Source organism: Corvus cornix, chromosome 6, assembly GCF_000738735.6.
Source record: "Corvus cornix cornix isolate S_Up_H32 chromosome 6, ASM73873v5, whole genome shotgun sequence".
Classification (NCBI taxonomy): Eukaryota; Metazoa; Chordata; class Aves; order Passeriformes; family Corvidae; genus Corvus; species Corvus cornix.
In genome coordinates, this window is record NC_046336.1 from 18,646,726 (window position 1) to 18,663,235 (window position 16,510).

Here is a 16,510-nt window from a genome sequence, read left to right on the forward strand (position 1 = left end):
ACACTTTTTTTTAATAATAACCTGCTGCTGGTCAGAATTTATGCAGTCGGCTGACTTAACCAAATAGCAGTTGTTCTACTTTTTGCCAAACTTTCATTTAAGTATCTCTCCACCTCCGTTTCATTTCCAAGCATCTACACATGAGAAGCAAAAAGGCAGGCTTAGACCATTAGAAGGGTTTGCAGATGATCATGCACTTATCACTGAGGCTGGACATTTCCACAGCAGTTGTAGAAGGAACAGTTGCTCTGGCTGACTCTTAATTAATCACTGCCAGATCTGGTGTGCTCAGGGATCTCACAGCCAAACCCAGCCTCATACTGCAGTACTGCTGGTGGGCTCACAGGGCATGTGCGGCTCCTGGGAAGAACTCAGTCACCTGTCCTTCCCTCTCCCCAAGCACCTTACCACTTTTATTGGGCCACAGTGGTGTGGTGTACTAGAACTAGTAGGATTCTCTACTAGAGTAGGTTTGGGAAGCAATGATGAGCAGGTTAGAGGAAGAAATGGCTGCAGTGAGAACGAGGGACTGTCTTTCTGTGACTTGGCTTTATCAGAATGTGTCTAGCTAATGCTTTCGATGTGGCATTGTTGCAGGAGCACCTTAAAAGTTGCTGAGATGGAAACTATGCCTGGTGCTGCTTACTATGGCACAAGTTCAGCCTTTTGTTAACTCTGGCAATGCTATTTTGATTTTTTTTCTGCCCCCATCTGACCTGCAGGAGGAAGTGATGTGTTTAGTTCCACTGTAATTGGGGAAAAAGACAAGAAATCTGCAGCACAGAGCACAGAAAAAACTCCTAAACAACCTGGAAAAGTTGTTCTATTTGATGATGATGATGATGATGACTTCTTTGTGGAAGCAACTAAAAAGCCTCCAGATCCAGGTACCTCTAAACATTTGTAGTGAAAGATTAAATACTGAAGGTCATCAAAATTCAAACTGGTAGGAACCAGTGAATTATAGAATTCAAATCTTCATCACTGCTACTTCTGCTTGGGTTTTGAGGGGCTGTGTTTTTGTTTGGTTTGGGGTGTTTTGTTGTGGAGGGGGTTTTTTGTCATTGGTATTTTTTTTCATTAGAGTGGTGTGGTGCTGGTTTGTTTGTACATGCTCTCTGACTTTTCTCTCTAGGAATGCTCCTTCTACCACTAGGGCAGTGTCTAGACTTGAATTGGGGCAGGCTTTATTCACACAGCCTTGAATCTTTGTGCCAAACATTCCCTATTAGCAGGCTCTAGGCCTGTGCTAAGCCAATACAAAGCACTGCCTTTAGAGGTGGCAGCTGACTCAGCTGCTTGCCTGCATATTCTGTCACCAGTGCTTTCAGGTTAGGGATGTTTCACTTTGAGAGCTTGTCTGGATTTTTCTCTCGAAGGCTCCTGATGTTGGTCATTGTTAAACAGTATGGTACCTTTTGAGACTCTGGTATCGTCTCCTGCTCTGTATTCCTCATTCCCTGTTTGTTTTGTCTCTATGTAGTCAAGTCCACAGCTGACCTATTTGATGATGATGACGAAGGTGACTTATTCAAGGAGAAACCTACCATTCCTTCTGTGGTTGCTGGCACAACTAGAGAAACAGAAAGCCACAGGGAGGCAATCATGAAAAATATGGTAATGGTATATAAATTGATTGTATGGCTAAGGTTGTAGGAAAAAGCTACTAGTGCAGTTGAAGTAGTCTTTCCATGTACAACACTATGAAAGTGACATATTTATGATACAGGACTAGGTTCATAGGGTCTTCCATAATTTAATGCTTCAGTGGTCCTTAAATGCCTTTTGCCTTTTAAACTTGGGGTTTATTTGAGGTTTTTATTTATGTGGGCAGTGATAGAAAGAATCTTATTAAGGCAGGATTGAAATGAGAGCAAAGTGAGAAGCTTCTGATAATAAAAAATGTTTATGAAGTTCATGGCTGAAATGAAACCAGCTGGTGTTACGCTCCTTTGGTGTCACAGTTCTGTGCTGCAGAGACTGTCTGCTCTTACACCAGCCAGTGATAGCAACTTAACTGGTAACCCATTGTTTGTGTGTATTACAGGAGAGGAGGGTGTGTGTCACAGTTCTACCTAAGCATATACAAAACTTTCAGTGTTTAGAAAACTGTTTTTCATCTGCAAACTCCTAAGTTGTAGAAAGTTCTAAATGTGGTCCTGAGCACATATGTAGAGAGAGTTACAAGAACCTCCTAATACCCACTCCACTTTCAGAATAGTACTTTGAGGAAAGTAGTAATGCTCTTTGTTTCTGTGGTAGATACTGTATATACTTATTTTATACTTACTTTGTGTCCAATAAGTATTTGAACATAATTAGCTGCAGTGACTCTTCTCCCCTCTGGACTGAGAAGTGTACAGTGCTGGGGATGTCTAATGTAAATTGCTGTAGCACTTTCTCCATATTGTCCTATGAGAAGCACCTGAACACAGGGGCCAAAGCCAGCTTCTATTTCTGCTGCAGTGCAAGAGTATCCATGGTCAATGAAGCAGGAGCAGTGATGGGAGGGATCTCATAGCACTTGGCTTTCCTGGAGAAGAGGATGAGAACTGATTCAGCAGCACCCCTCCTGCTCAGTCAGGAAGAGAGGGCTGTTTTATACTCCAAGCTTTATGACAGTAGTGCTTGGGTCTGGGATTGTTCTAAGTTTAATGGCAATATAGCTGGTGGCAGGCTGGGGATGTGCTGTGATAATGCAGGAAATGATGGCTGGCACAAACTGCCCTCTTCCTTTATGAAACACAGCTTGTTAAAAGAAATTTTCCTTTAGCTCACGAGGCCTGGCATGAGTTGCTGCATACATTCTTCTGCTGAGAAGGATGGTGTGGCAGAGGAGGCCTATGGTAAGAGCTGCAAGTCACTTGTTCGTAGTTCTGGCTGCATGTGAAAAACTTGTTCAGCACATGAGTTTTGGACTTCTGCCCATGGGTGACAAGCTTGTGTTCTGTCCCTTCAGCTGCTGGGATTTTGCCATCAGTATGCCTCTTTGCAGAGATCTGTCATGGTTTAGGAAAGGTACTTCCCAGTTTAGTGCCCCCACTGAAACGACGCTGCTGCTCACTCCCACCACCCCTCTCTCCCTGTGGAAGGTTGGAGAGGAGAGTTGGAAGCCAAAAGGTAAAGATCAGGGGTTGAGATAAAACCAATTTCCTTGACAGAGCAATGAGATAAGAGAGCAGACAGTAACAGCAGCAATACTAATGACAGAAGGTACAAAAAAGAGGCAAATGATTCCGCTGCCTCTGCCACGCTGAGCTGACTCTGAAGAGGAGCCCTTCTCCCTGAAAGAGACTCCCTTCCCCCCATCCCCAGCTATGATCCGAGGTGGTGTAGAATAACTTCTGGGTCCTGGCCATGCCCCCTGCTGGCTACTGCAAAAAATGTGTCATATCATGTGCCAGACCTTACTGAGTCTAAATGAGTGCTGATGCAGTGTCTTTGTTTGTCCTAAAGAGTCAGCCATCTTCACGTGAGGACTTCAAGCCTTTATCTGAAACGCCTCCAAGAAAACAGAGGGGTCTTTTCTCTGATGAGGAGGATTCTGAAGTGAGTATTTAAGAAATCCCTACAGAAAATCCCGACAGAAATCCTTGGGATCTGAGTCATCCTGACTTCAGTCCACTTGTATCTGGGGACTCTTTAGGCGTTTCATAGGACTGGGAAACCTGACATCCATTCACCTACTCCCAGCCATTCTGAAAGTGCCTTCTTGCTCCAAGAGTGAAAGCTCTGTGATTGTTTTCCCTGTCTTTAGAGAGTTAAACATTTGTGGTACACACAGGCATAAATTAAAAGCCTGGAGATAGGAAGGAGCAGCAAATGAAGAATAAGAATCATTAAAGACTGCATATGTTTCATTTTGGGTTTTTGGCTTTCAGCTAGCAATTAACCTGCTAAAACGAGGAAAATCACTGTGCAGTTGCAAGTGATTGGTACATCAGATAAGGCATTCACTACTTCATAGGCATTCCAAACATCTTTTTTCATAAGGAAAAACATGAATGACCCCTTTAGAGTTCTTAAATGTATAGCCTTGCTTTGCAAAGTGACATTTCTTTGGTTTGCACAGGATTTGTTTTCATCAAGTAAACCTGTGAAGTCCAAAGCTACATCTCTCCCCACCAGCAAGTCCATGACAAAAGCTCCACTTTCCTTGTTTGATGACGATGAAGAGGTATGTACCATTTCCCAATACTGCCTTTGTGTGGGAACCCACCTGCACAGGCTGTTGCAAATGCAGCAGAAAATATTCAGAAGTTTACAACACTGGGCTTGCAAATGGAGCACTAAATTGATCTTGTATTGTGCAGCAGTTCTGAGCATGTGGACAGCACTGTGGTGGAGGGAGGGAGTGGAGAGTCTTGCAAGTTCTTGGGGTCTTCTTCGTAGTTTGCAGTCAGTGCATTTCACCTCTGGACCTAAATATGAAGGATGTTATCTGTGTGACTGATAGGAGTAGAGAACACTGAGCAGAACAAATACGAGCTGCAAGAAGCTGTTTTATCCTAAACCTGTGGTACTTGTCACATGGATGACTTCTTGCTTCTCTTGTGTCATGGCTGTTGAATTCCTTTTTTCTCACTCTTCGCTGGGTAAGAATTGTGACTGCTAGCATGGAAACTGAGGTCAGAGCACAAGTTTGTGTAAGAAACATTAAAAAATTTGAATTAGTGTGTGCTTTTTTAATCTTTTTACCCAGTGGTAGTTGTTCAGCTTGCTTAATGCCTGTCCTCAGAATAGGATTCATTCTCCATTTCGTTATATGGGTTACAAACAGTGCCCCATTGTGTTGGCTGCTGTGCTACAGAATTGCTGAATGGTGGATTTTGGCTGCTGATCAAGTCTTGTGGTGGAGAATCTGTGGGCCAGAACCAGGCTATGTGCTTAAAGGTTTCTGGTCTATCAAATGCTGCATGTGTAGAATTCCTTGTACCAGAATATGGTGTTAAACTTAAAGCTGTCTTCAAGAAACACCATTTCTCTATCCTACTTATATGAGAAGTGGATGTGCTGATGACTGCTCAATGAGCTTTTCATTGTGGCTTTAGCTTTTGATTTTTTTATAATTTTTTTTTTTAAGGATCTCTTTGGTGTGGGACCTGCCAAGAAGCACCAGGAAAAGCCCTCAGAAGAGAGAGCAAAACAGTCAGGGCCTCTCAAGAAAGCCTCCAGCTTATTGTTCAGCAGTGATGAGGAGGTACTGAGGAGTGAGATTTTGTTGAAAGTGGTTACTAGGCTTTATGCTGAGCAAAGCATAAAACTTCTGAAAAGGGAACCACAGACCAACTCTGCTGTGTCCACATGCCATGCCTACCCCAATCCTTTGATTTGTTTGCAGCTAAGGAGGCTGATCCTTGATCCAAATTTTTAAAGGATCTAGGTAATAGAAGTCACGTGGAAAAGAAAATCAGCATTTTCAATGTAATATATAGAAAGTCTGATAGCAAATGGAGACTGTTGCCAACAAATCTGACTTAAAAACACTAAAAGGGAAAAATAAGTTTGTTCTTACTGCTTTAAATTCTGTAAGGAAAGTTTAGCAGTTCTAGAATAGATAAGTGCTGAGATTTTCTTTTTTTAGGGTTTTGGGGTGGGTTTCTTTTGTATGTGGTTTTGTGTATTGGAATTTTTATTTGCTTAAGTTTTGGTGGGGTTTTTTTGTTGTTTCTGTTTGTTTGTTTTGTTTGGCTGTTTTGGTTTTTTTTAAATCTAGGGATGGGAAAATGATACATAAATAATAAGGCTTCCCATAGAGCAGCCATCTTCTAGGGATGGACTAGGTATTGTCCTTCATCTTAAATGAAAGCCAGAGACACTAAGTAAATTAAAAACTTGTCTGGAAAATCTCTGAATTAGCTCATATGAATAGGATCCAGAGTCTTTTTAGTCCTCCTAACTCTCAAAATTACTCTGTTGCATAGACTTTATTACTTGTCCTGGAATTGCTTGTTTAGTCGACAACGTAATATCTTTAGATGCATTTTTATCTTAATATAGAATAAACCAAGTTCAAACTTTATCATGCCTGTAGTCCCTTTCAGAAACAGGACAAACAAAGGTGGGAAACTGGGGAAAACCACTTGAAATGCTGGGAATAGCAAAACAAACAGGACAGAAGTATCTTGTTTAGTGTGTAGGCTTGAATAAATGGTAGCTGTGGGAGGAGGTGGGTGCCTGGGGGAGAAGTACTGTGAAGGAAGGAAGTGCAGCGTAGAGGACTCTAGAAATGAGGTGTCTTGTGTGGTTGGTTTTTTCTTTTTTTTTTGTTTTTTCCCTTACATCAAACTTGCTGTTTAAGTGGCTCCAGTCAGGTTCTACTGAGTGACCCTACTCTTGTGACCTCAGTTGTCAAGAGCAGCTGTAACAAAGCGTGTGTATCCTGTTCTGCTGGATTAAGACTGTGTGTCAAACGGTGACCAGGCCTTCTGCGAAGCCTGAGCAACGTCAGATTACAGTGGCTAAAATGCAGGCAGTTAAGTAAACTAGTAGAGAGATGAAAGGACTGCCAAGATGATGAAGTGTTCCTTATGAAGATTGCAAAGTGGCTTTGACCAACACAAAAGAAAACTTGTTTCTTCTTTTTAAGGAACATTGGAATGTCTCCAAGCCAGCTAAACTTCCTTCTGAAGATGGCCGAAAAGAAGACCCTGCAAAACCAGCTAGCACTGTCAGTCAGGCTAAAGATGTGAAGACAACAAGCCTCTTTGAGGAAGAGGATGAGGAGGATTTATTTGCAATCACTAAAGAGAGGTGACAGTCCTGGGAGGGGAGTGGGGAGGCATTTATTCAGAACAGCCCAGCAGCCCTTTCAAAACCAGATGGACCCAGGCATATTGCAAGTGTTGGTTCCTCGTACTGTTGTTGAGGAGGAAGTAGGGGTGTGTGAGTAGGAAAGGGCAGGGCTGGGCTCTTTTGTGTCTGTGGTAAGTCATTCTCCTTGCCACCACTGAACTGGCCTTTCCATTTCTATGCCTGTAATATAAAATCCTCTTTACCTTTTTTTATCTCCACTTCTGGAGAAAGCTTTGCAGACAAGAAAGAGGGTGGTAGAATTGTTGAGACAGTGAGAAAGCCGCGTGCTGTATCTGGGAACACTTGCTGCAAATGCTGGTCCTAAGTGATGCTTTTAAACAGATGCAGTGCATGGCCACTGAATCTTCTACTTTCTTCTCTCCTCTCTCTTGCTGCAGCCAAAGAAAGCTGCAGAAGCCATCACTGTTATTTGAAGATGATGCTATTAATGGAGAATCATTCTTCAGCTCCCAGTCAACGCTACTTCCTTCAACTGCTAAGGCTGCAGTGGTAACTCCCTGTTCTTTTAAAACTAGCATGGAACACCTAGGCTTTTTACAGTCTGTCTTCATTGTTAGGTACTGATATAAGTCTAACTTATTTTACACAATGGTAACTAGCAAATTGGGAATGGGAACAGGGAAGGCTGAACTCTTGCATGTACACTCTTACTACTGTTAGCCTAATAGAGACTTCAAAATTTTCTTGACCACTTACCCTAAATTTGTTTGGTTTATGCTAAAAGCCCTTCCTAAGGATGTTTTGAAAGCTCTCAACCATTAAATAACACTAAAAGGAACAAACAGCTTACTGCTGACTCAGTATCCAGGGTTCACCTTTTGTGTTACCTTACCCAAGCTGATTCAGATGTGTAAACAAGCTTCTTACTGGCCCTCCCTTTCGTGTGCTCATGCCATCCTCTGTCTTACAAGCTTAGCCCATGATGTACTGCCTGTCTGGTTGTGCTTTGGAGTTGAGAGCAGGAGATGCAAGGGTTTAATTAAGCTGTATCTGTAGTGGGGATTCCTGTACATGTGCTTCCTGGCACGCTTCAATCAGATTCAAAACCCTATAATACTAGAAATTAAAAGTCAGAAACCAGAATGTCCCATGGGAGGAAATTAGGAAAAGTCAAGTATGTTGCCAGTGTCCTAGACCTCTGCAGAAGGCAAACTGAGACTGCTATCCCACAGCAGCACATGCTTTTTATATATAACACCAATTCTATGTCACCAACATTCTCCTAATTTTGCAGGAGAAAGTAAAACCAGCACAAGCACCACCTACCTTTAATGAAGAAGAAAAGGAGGAAAAGGAAGATCTTCCAGATAGAACGCTGAAGTCTAACGTGGTAGAAGATACGTTGTGGTGTTCAGAAGAGCCTGGAGCAGCTCCTGTGCCTCAAGGAACAGATGTTGCAGGGCAGCAAACAAAGGAAAAAGTGAGGGATTTCCTTACATTAATCTGAAGTTTGATAAAGATTCAGTTTAAAAAACACCACAATCTAACAGTGCTGCTCTGGCACAGAAATATTTTTCTGGATTGGAGGAAAGGCTAACTCTGTCTCCATTTAGCAAAATCACTTGTCAGTCAAACAGCAAATTGATTAAATGGCATTTAAAAGTTGTTTCCTAACTGATGTCCTTGAGAGGGATTGAGAGTTTTGGGGGGAAGGAGGTAGGCAGAATCTCTTTCACTTTTCCCTCCAGAGTGCGTTGGGTAATCTTCATTTACATGAACAGAGCTTTCCCTTAAAACATAGCCTGTAATAATGTATAGACTTTTCTTCACACCCAGTAACTTTATTTTACCATAATGTCTGATGATTTATAAAGTGGTAAGTGTTATTCTGGTAGCTAGGGCATTCAGGATTGTGAATTTCTGCTGGGCAGTACTGTTACAGAACAGTATTGATATGTATTGTTGAGTGTATTATTGCAGAAGCTTCAGCAGAACTGATCCTGGGCACAGTCTTACTGAGTGATTGTTGAGGAATTATCAGCTGATGAATTTCCATTGTAGTTCTTACTCTTTGCACTTTTCCTGAGCACATGTAAGGTTCAGGTAGTGCTGTTCACTCTAAAGTATCCCGAGTGGTGTGAGCTAGGTAACTCAGTGACAGTGGCAAAGCTGCTTAGTGCAGCCTTGTGGTGCAACCTGACATAGAGATGAGGCGAAAACTTTATGCGGGAAGCTGCTTATCAATAGTGCCACAGGGTAGGGTACAAGATGAAATTTGTCTTCTTTTCAGAGCTGAAATGTGTGTTCTTTTCTTTATCAACTGTGTCTTGCTAACCTGCATATTGCTATTCTGTCTGCTTGGGAAAAATGAGTTGAATACAGTTGCCTGGTTGGCAGTGGACTCTGGCCACTGCTGGTATTTAACCCAAGAAAGCTTAGCAGGGTTTTTGGGCAAACCTGAAATAAATAACAGACTGATGTTACTTTTTTCTTCTTTGGTGGAGCCTTTTGCAGTAATATCTTCAGAGCCAGCTGGCAGTTCAGATCTGTTTGCAACATCACCACCAGCTCTGGAGAAAGATGTGAAGAGCCAAGCTAAGAAAGTTTTAAGCTTGTTTGAGGAGGAAGAAGAGGAGAGACTGGAAGATGATGATGGCATAAAAAATGCACAGAAAGATGTTGGTGCGGTGAGTGTAAGGAAGTTCTTGAACACTGGGAAATGGTATTTCTATCTTTGCTACTCTAGGCAAGGTTTTGTTTTTACCTTTCCCTTTCTTCATGTCATGCAGGCTGATGTTTCTCAATTTCTAACCTTCCAGATTCTTGAGGAGAAATTATTCCTGCTCTTCCTTGTGATCCTGAATCCCTTTGCAAATTTTCCTGTCCCACTAACTTGAAAGCATTTTGCTACATGCTAATACAAAAAGAAATTCTGTACAGATGTTTTGGTGCAGCTACTTGATTTTTGCTTTACAGAGCTGACTCTTCAGTTACTCCTCAAGGTCAAAGATACTAGGAAGTAGAAGGATGTGGAGTTTTAAGCCTTGTGGTTTATTCCTTTATTTTTTTATATTGGTACAGTTTGCTTGCTGCATATATGCCTTCAGACTCAGATTCAGCAATAATTATCTTAATTCTGTGTTTACTTCTGTTTTTTATGTATGTGTGTTCATTTTTTAACAAGCTTCCAGCTACTGTATTATTACTGTCTGGCTTTTCTGATATAGTGTATACCATCAAGAGGTGGTCTTGGAATTTTCAGCAGCAATATCCTTGAATCCATGGCAATGTTCTTGTTTCTACTTGATGCAAATGTACCAAAATTTTTTCTGTAAGTTTGAGGTAGTGTCAAAAGGTACATACTATATACTACAGTGTACCACAAGGTTTTGTCATCTTAGTGTGACCATGTAAAGTAAGCTGCCAATCCTAAAGGCTATGTACACTTTATTCAGAAGCCCTAGGAACTGAATGAAATAGATGACTGTGGGAGAAAAATCATTGTTTAGAGCAGCTTCTGAGTTAAAATGGATTGTTAGCTTGGGCCCTTGTTTACTACTTGTGAATGAATACTGCATTTGGTTTTTTGTGGTGAGCACACTGGGAGATAATTGAAAGAAGCCACATCTGTCCTATGAATTTGAAAGATAGAAATTCATTCAAACCTTTCCTTCAAAGCTATCATCTGTCAGCATATAGTAGTCACAAAGTGGTTAAGGTGCTGAAATGCAAAAATCAGAATGGTAATTTATGAACTTAACATTTTTTTGATAGGCAAGTCTAAAAGGTGCTACTACTTTTCTTGCTTATTTCAACTTAATATGTGTTTTGTGTGTGGATAATTCTAGATGTGCATTAGGTTTTCATGTATCTGGGCATAAACAGCAGTTCTAGTGCTCTAAAAATGTGACCTGGCTTTTGATACAAAATTAAAGCTGGTGCACAAGAGGCTGAGAATGTAATAAAAAACCCACAGTAATAAAAATCATAAGAGAGGGTGTATGGATGAAAAATGGTGCCCTGGAAATTAAACTTAGGCTGCCCTATGGGGTTCCTGGAGACTTGGATAGGAGTGGGGCGAATCAGGCTTTATTCTTATGATGATGACTCTTGCTGCCTGGATTTTGTGTCTGGTGTCATGATACTGGACATTCAGTCATGCTCTGAAGAGGCATCCTTGCATTTGAGTTGTTTCAGGAGACAGATGGGTGATGGAACATATAGGTATGGGCCTTCACCTGGACATTTGAGTGGGGCCTTGGCCTTTGAAAGCCAGACCTGGGTGCCTACAATGACCACAATCATAAAAAGGCATTGGTTTTGGTGTTCAAGAAGCTGATACTTGTTACTTTGCCAGGTAGTGGAGGGTTTATAGGTGATACATGTAACTTCAATCTTCCCCAGACCAGCAAATTTGAAAGTACAAGTTCTTTCCAAAGGCAGTATGTTCTGTTCTTCCTTGTGGGTGTGTGTTTGCTTTCACAGGAGAAGAACAAGGAGTCTAGCAACAATAATAGCTTTAAAGGCCTTATGTTAAAAAAAAAATTATTCTATTTTTTTTTCTTCTTTGAAAAGGATAGCTTAGGAAGCTAACTAAGAGAGTCTCTTCCTTTTCCTAATACGTCCTGCATCCGTAGCTGAAATTTTTAAGGCATAGAAGTCTTACTTTTTTAATATAAACCTTACTGTACAGTCACAACATACTGAAAACTTTTTTTTTCCCCTTTGAAGGAAGCTTCACAGGTAAATAGTAGCAGCTGGATCTTAGATCAGCAGACATATATATTGTGGTGAATGTCTTATTAAATTGAACTGTAAATACAAATACTTACATCGTAAGTTTTGCAAATTTTGTCAAAATAAAACATAACCAGCAGTTAAAGTTATATTTTTGTTACCACTACAGAGCTGTAGTGTAGCCTTAGGGGAATTGTAACCTGCCTTATCATGAGGCAAATAACCTCCTTATAGAGGGAGTTCCTCATTGTGTGGACCTTTCTCCTCTCCTTCCAGGCTTCTGAGAAAAGTACTCGGCCCAAAAGCACTGGGGTCTTTCAAGACGAAGAGCTCCTCTTCAGTCACAAACTTCAGAAGGACAACGATCCAGATGTCGACCTCTTTGCCAGCCCCAAGAAGTCAATGGTGAGTTCAAAGCTCTTCTCTGAACCTGCTAGTTAAAAACAGTCTTTGAAGTGTTCAGCCTACTGGTATTCCTTGTTTGGACATAGCTTAGAAGTCACTGATTTCCAGGGAGGGCCAAATGCTAATGTCAGATATATTCTGGCATCATGGGCTGAAGGAGATGTGCTTTGGATCTGTGATACATCTTATCTTTATCTTTTGTTTCTTTAGTCTGCAAACCGTATCCTGAAGCCACCACCTGGAGGAGGGCTTTTTGGGGATGATGATGATGAGGATGATCTCTTCAGTACTGCTAAAACAAACATTCCGGTACCTGTTTCTCTACTGTAAATGGCGTATATAAAAGCGATTGGAAAGAAGCGTATGGAAGGGATTTTCTCCATTTGTATACCCACAAGAAATTAAGTGACTTTTCAAACCTTTTTGAGACAACAGAAATGGTCATTGTGACCCTGAAGACATAGGAAGCAAACAGACACATTGGGTCTCCCAAAGTTGGGATGAGAGAATTGGATTGTATTTATTTTTGTGTACCGCTGGGACTGGCTTAGGTGTAAGAGGACGCACCTGAGCAGAAGTCAGAGTAGTAGAGTTTTTGTTTAATTGCTTAACTTGAAAATATGACTTCCCTGTGCTTCATTCATGACTGATGAGCATTGCTCTATGAGTTGTGTAATTCAAGTTTCTGCAGCTTGGTTTGATCTGAGGTAATGATGCAGTATTAAAATCCTCATGGTCACCTGATTGCTTTCACAGGGCAAGTAGCTGCAGTAATGAACTACACTGTGTTACAGGTGATCTGAGGTCAAAGTCCTAACATGCATTCTAAACTGCTATTCTTAAATGTAGGTAGCTTAATTAAATTGAAACTAACTTCTACTTTAATCTATATTCATGTCTATAGCTGGAAGTTAGGCTAGAAAACTGTCAATAGTTCCTGGAAACAGTTTCTTTGAGGACTGTGGACAGGGTGGTCTTAAGTAATTAGTGCTTGGGAGCCTATATATGGAGCCTGGTTGCTTGAAAACATAAAAATAGCACTGTTCCTTAGCAAGCTTTGTGCCTTTATTTTCCCCACTGTTTTGTTGATGAGGCAATATGCACGCATTTGAAAGTTTATTGAAACTCTCATTATTAATTGTTAGCATAAACAGCAAAGGTTGAGGTAGACTAAAGGATTGGAGGAATGGAAGGCCTTTGCCTTGCAGAGCCAAAAGCCAATGCCTGTTGTTATAGTGAGTTGACCTTGCCTGGATACCAGATACCCACTGAAGCCCCCCTCTCACTCTCCTCTGCAGCTGGACAGGAGAGAGAAAATATAACAAAGTTCTGTGTTATATAAATGAGTTTAAGGACTGGGAGAGATCACTCACCAAATACTGTCACGGGCAAAACAGACTTGAATTAGAGATATTAACTGAATTTATTTCTAGCAAAATCAGAGCAGAATAATGAGAAGTAAAGTAAGACCTTAAAAACACCTTCTCCCCCATCACTGTCTCCTTCCCAGCTCCACCTTCTCCCTCCAGTGGTGCAGGGAGATGGGAAAAGAGGGTTGCAGTCAGTTCATCACACCTTGTTTCTGCCACTGCTCAGGGAGGGGGGTCCTTCCCACCAGGCACAGTTCTCCATGAACTTCCCCAACCTAAGTCCATCCCAGTTCTCCAGAAGCTGCTGCAATGTGGGTCACTCTTCCATGAGGTGCAGCCCTTCAGGCATGGCCTGTGATAACATGGGTCCCCCACAGGGTCACAAGTCCTACCAGGAAATCTGCCCCAGTGGGAGCTCCTCTCCCACAGTTCTGCAGGTCCCTGCCAGGACCCAGGCCTCCCACGGGTTCACAGCCTTCTCTCAGGTATCCACCTACTCTGGCCTGGGTCTCCTCCTGTGTGTGAGTGGATCTCTGTACCCCCGTGGATCTCCATGGGCTGCAGGGGCACAGCTGCCTCACCATGGTCTGTACCACAGGCTGCAGGGGAATCTCAGCTCCGGTGCTTGGAGTGTCTCGTCTCCCTCCTTCTCCACTGACCTTGGTGTCTGCTGTTCCTCTCATGTGTTCTCACTCCACCCTTTTCTGGCTGCAATTACATCTGTGCAATAACTTTTCCTTTTTTTTTTTTTTTCTTAAATACATTATAACAGAGGGGTTACCGCTGTTCCTGATTGGCTCTGCCTTGGCCAGCGGCACATCCATCTTTGGTTGGCACTGCTAGACATGGAGAAAGCTTCTACCAGTTTCTCACAAAAGCCACCCCTGTAGCCCCACCACCACCACTACCAAAACCTGGCCATGCAAACCAAATACAACTATGCACAGCAGAATCAAAATAGGTGGCTAGTTTTCTGTTCAGTTAAAAGCAAGATTTTAAAAATTTTTGCTTGTGTTCTTTTGGGGGTTTTTTTGTATCTGCACACCATGCTTTTTACGTTGTGTTGACTTGTGCCCATAATGCTTTCAGAAAATGGCTGAGAAGAAAACTCTTCAGACCAGTGTTGGCCCTTCCTCAGTGAGCAGTAACCTAGAAAATGCTTTAAGTGCTAAGCAAGATGAAACTCTGAAGGCAGCAACTACGGAGGCAAGTACTTAAATCTTGTGCCTTGATCAGCATCCAAAGAAAAAGATGTATCATCCTGTTTTAAGTAAGTGTCTTGGAAAGATGAAAACTAATGCCTGGATTCACTGGCTGTCAGGTGGCAATGTGTGGCCAAACTTCTCTGCTTATCAGCAGGTGCACACTTACTAGCAAGCTTAAATGTTATTGATGCAGTGTTTTATTCATTGTACACACACTTAAAAAAGTGAAGTGGCAGTGAAGAGCTACATCTTAGGTCCAACTGGACTGAAAATTAGTTGTTTCTTCTTCCCTGAAGTGCCAGTCTGTTGAGGTGAATGTGATCTTTAAAAGTAGCCTTTCTCAGAAAGGAGATCAAGGCATGCAGCACAACTCTGCGTCAGTTGAGACTCTTATCTTGGGAGACTTTATGGTGAGCAAACAAGGCTCCTGTCCTTAATCTTGTAGAATCAAGGGTCTCTGGGAGAGGTGATCTGGATCTGAGTTCTGGCCTGTGCCTCACCAGAACTGCTTGATAGATTTTCATGTGTAGATTAGCTTTTTGTTGTAGGAAGTGGGAGTTGTTTTTTCTCCCCTGAGCTGACGAGCACAGAGCAAGTCTGTAGGGCTAGTAATTAGCATGTCTTCCCTTATTGTAAAGTTTTCCTTGAAGCGTAGAACCAGCCTCATCTTCCTAGTTTTTGTAGCTACTGACAGCCTGGTATAGGAATGATTTCAGCCTGTCTGAGGTTCAGCTGAACAACACATGCAATTAAGTGGAGAACAATCTCCTCAGATTCTAGGATTCCTCTGTCATGCTATCAAGCCCTTCAAACTAGTGTCCCAACCCTTGCAAACCTTCAGTTACTTCAACCTAGCTGAAGGAACTCTGACTGCCCAGTCATACCAACAGCAGTATTACCTAGCTTACAGAACCGTGCAGACTACAAACTTCTGGAGAGCAAGCCCTGGGAAGAGCACCTTAGCTCATCTGATCCATTCCTTGAGTCCTAGAATTGACAGCCCAAACAGCTGCTCTTGCTCTTATAGCCTAGTCCTCTTTCTAGCACTACTGGCCTGCTTTTTTTAGAGGAACGCTCACTTCTCTGAAGCTGTTTTCCTTGAAGTCTGAGTGGAACAATTTTGAAGCTCTCTTGGCTTCCATGTGGGCTTCATTGAAGTCTGTACCCCTGTTACAGCCAGTCACAAAGAGAAAAGTTAGTTAGATCATTGCCTGGCAGTATGGCTTCAGAGGATTTTAGGGGATGGAATAAGCAAGGAGAGAGAAGGTAGTGGTCCTGGTTTGATTTGGCTAGTGGCAGTGACCTGGAGAAGATGGATGTTCCTCAAGGTACCATGGCAAAGTATAATATTGGGTAGAAGGAAGGGTGAATGAAATGTGGTAATAATGATGGTGCTGTGGCATGTGGGAAACTGAAACTGAAAACTGAGTGACTATAGCTCTAGGGTAGAAAGTGATGATAACAAAGTATCTTCAAAAGAAATGGGCAAGCAATTAGCTGCTTTCTAAAGATGTATTAAAATGAAAACTATGGTCTGGTTGATAACAACATGTCAACTTGTTTAATCCAATGTAATTTTGTGCAGAAATCTACAGGTCCTGTTCCCATTAAAACCAAAGAGCCTTCATCTCGGATTGGAAAGCTACAAGTAATTAACTTTACTGGCACTTTAACTTTCAAAAAAAAAAAAGAAAATCTTCCTTGCCTCACTGATGACTTTCCCTGAAACAAATCTTATTGCTTCCTTACCTTAATCCTGCAATTTTTTTTTTTTTTCAGATGGCATATTTTGGATTGCTTTTTCTGCCTTGCATGTTTAGTATTATTTCCTCCTTCTGTTTCAGTCCTGACTCTAAGCAGCACTATTTACTCATATCTGGAGGGCAGAGGGTGGGCTCCTCTTTGAACTGCTATTGTTCTTAGCACTATTAAGTATGTTTAGAGACTCTTAGGGGAGACTATCATTATGTCCCTTTTCTGACACGAAATGACTAATAACTGTCTATATAACAGTACCATTCAAAGTCAGAGCCATTG

The 16,510-nt window shown here is 41.8% G+C and overlaps 1 protein-coding gene across 6 annotated transcripts in view; it reads left to right on the forward strand.

The window, feature by feature from the left end:
• WASHC2C (WASH complex subunit 2C) overlaps positions 1–16,510 on the forward strand; it is a 37,051-nt gene that overhangs the window by 13,254 nt on the left and 7,287 nt on the right. For 3 of the 6 annotated variants that reach the window (XM_039553764.1, XM_039553765.1, XM_039553762.1), the window contains 13 exons: positions 723–887; positions 1,484–1,617; positions 3,457–3,549; positions 4,073–4,177; positions 5,084–5,200; positions 6,590–6,753; positions 7,194–7,305; positions 8,051–8,236; positions 9,255–9,443; positions 11,770–11,898; positions 12,109–12,207; positions 14,358–14,474; positions 16,059–16,121. In XM_039553764.1, coding sequence (XP_039409698.1) covers positions 723–887; positions 1,484–1,617; positions 3,457–3,549; positions 4,073–4,177; positions 5,084–5,200; positions 6,590–6,753; positions 7,194–7,305; positions 8,051–8,236; positions 9,255–9,443; positions 11,770–11,898; positions 12,109–12,207; positions 14,358–14,474; positions 16,059–16,121 — 1,673 coding nt within the window. The remainder of the gene's footprint in view (positions 1–722; positions 888–1,483; positions 1,618–3,456; positions 3,550–4,072; positions 4,178–5,083; positions 5,201–6,589; positions 6,754–7,193; positions 7,306–8,050; positions 8,237–9,254; positions 9,444–11,769; positions 11,899–12,108; positions 12,208–14,357; positions 14,475–16,058; positions 16,122–16,510) is intronic. The other 3 variants (XM_039553761.1, XM_039553763.1, XM_039553766.1) reach the window with 3 other exon arrangements.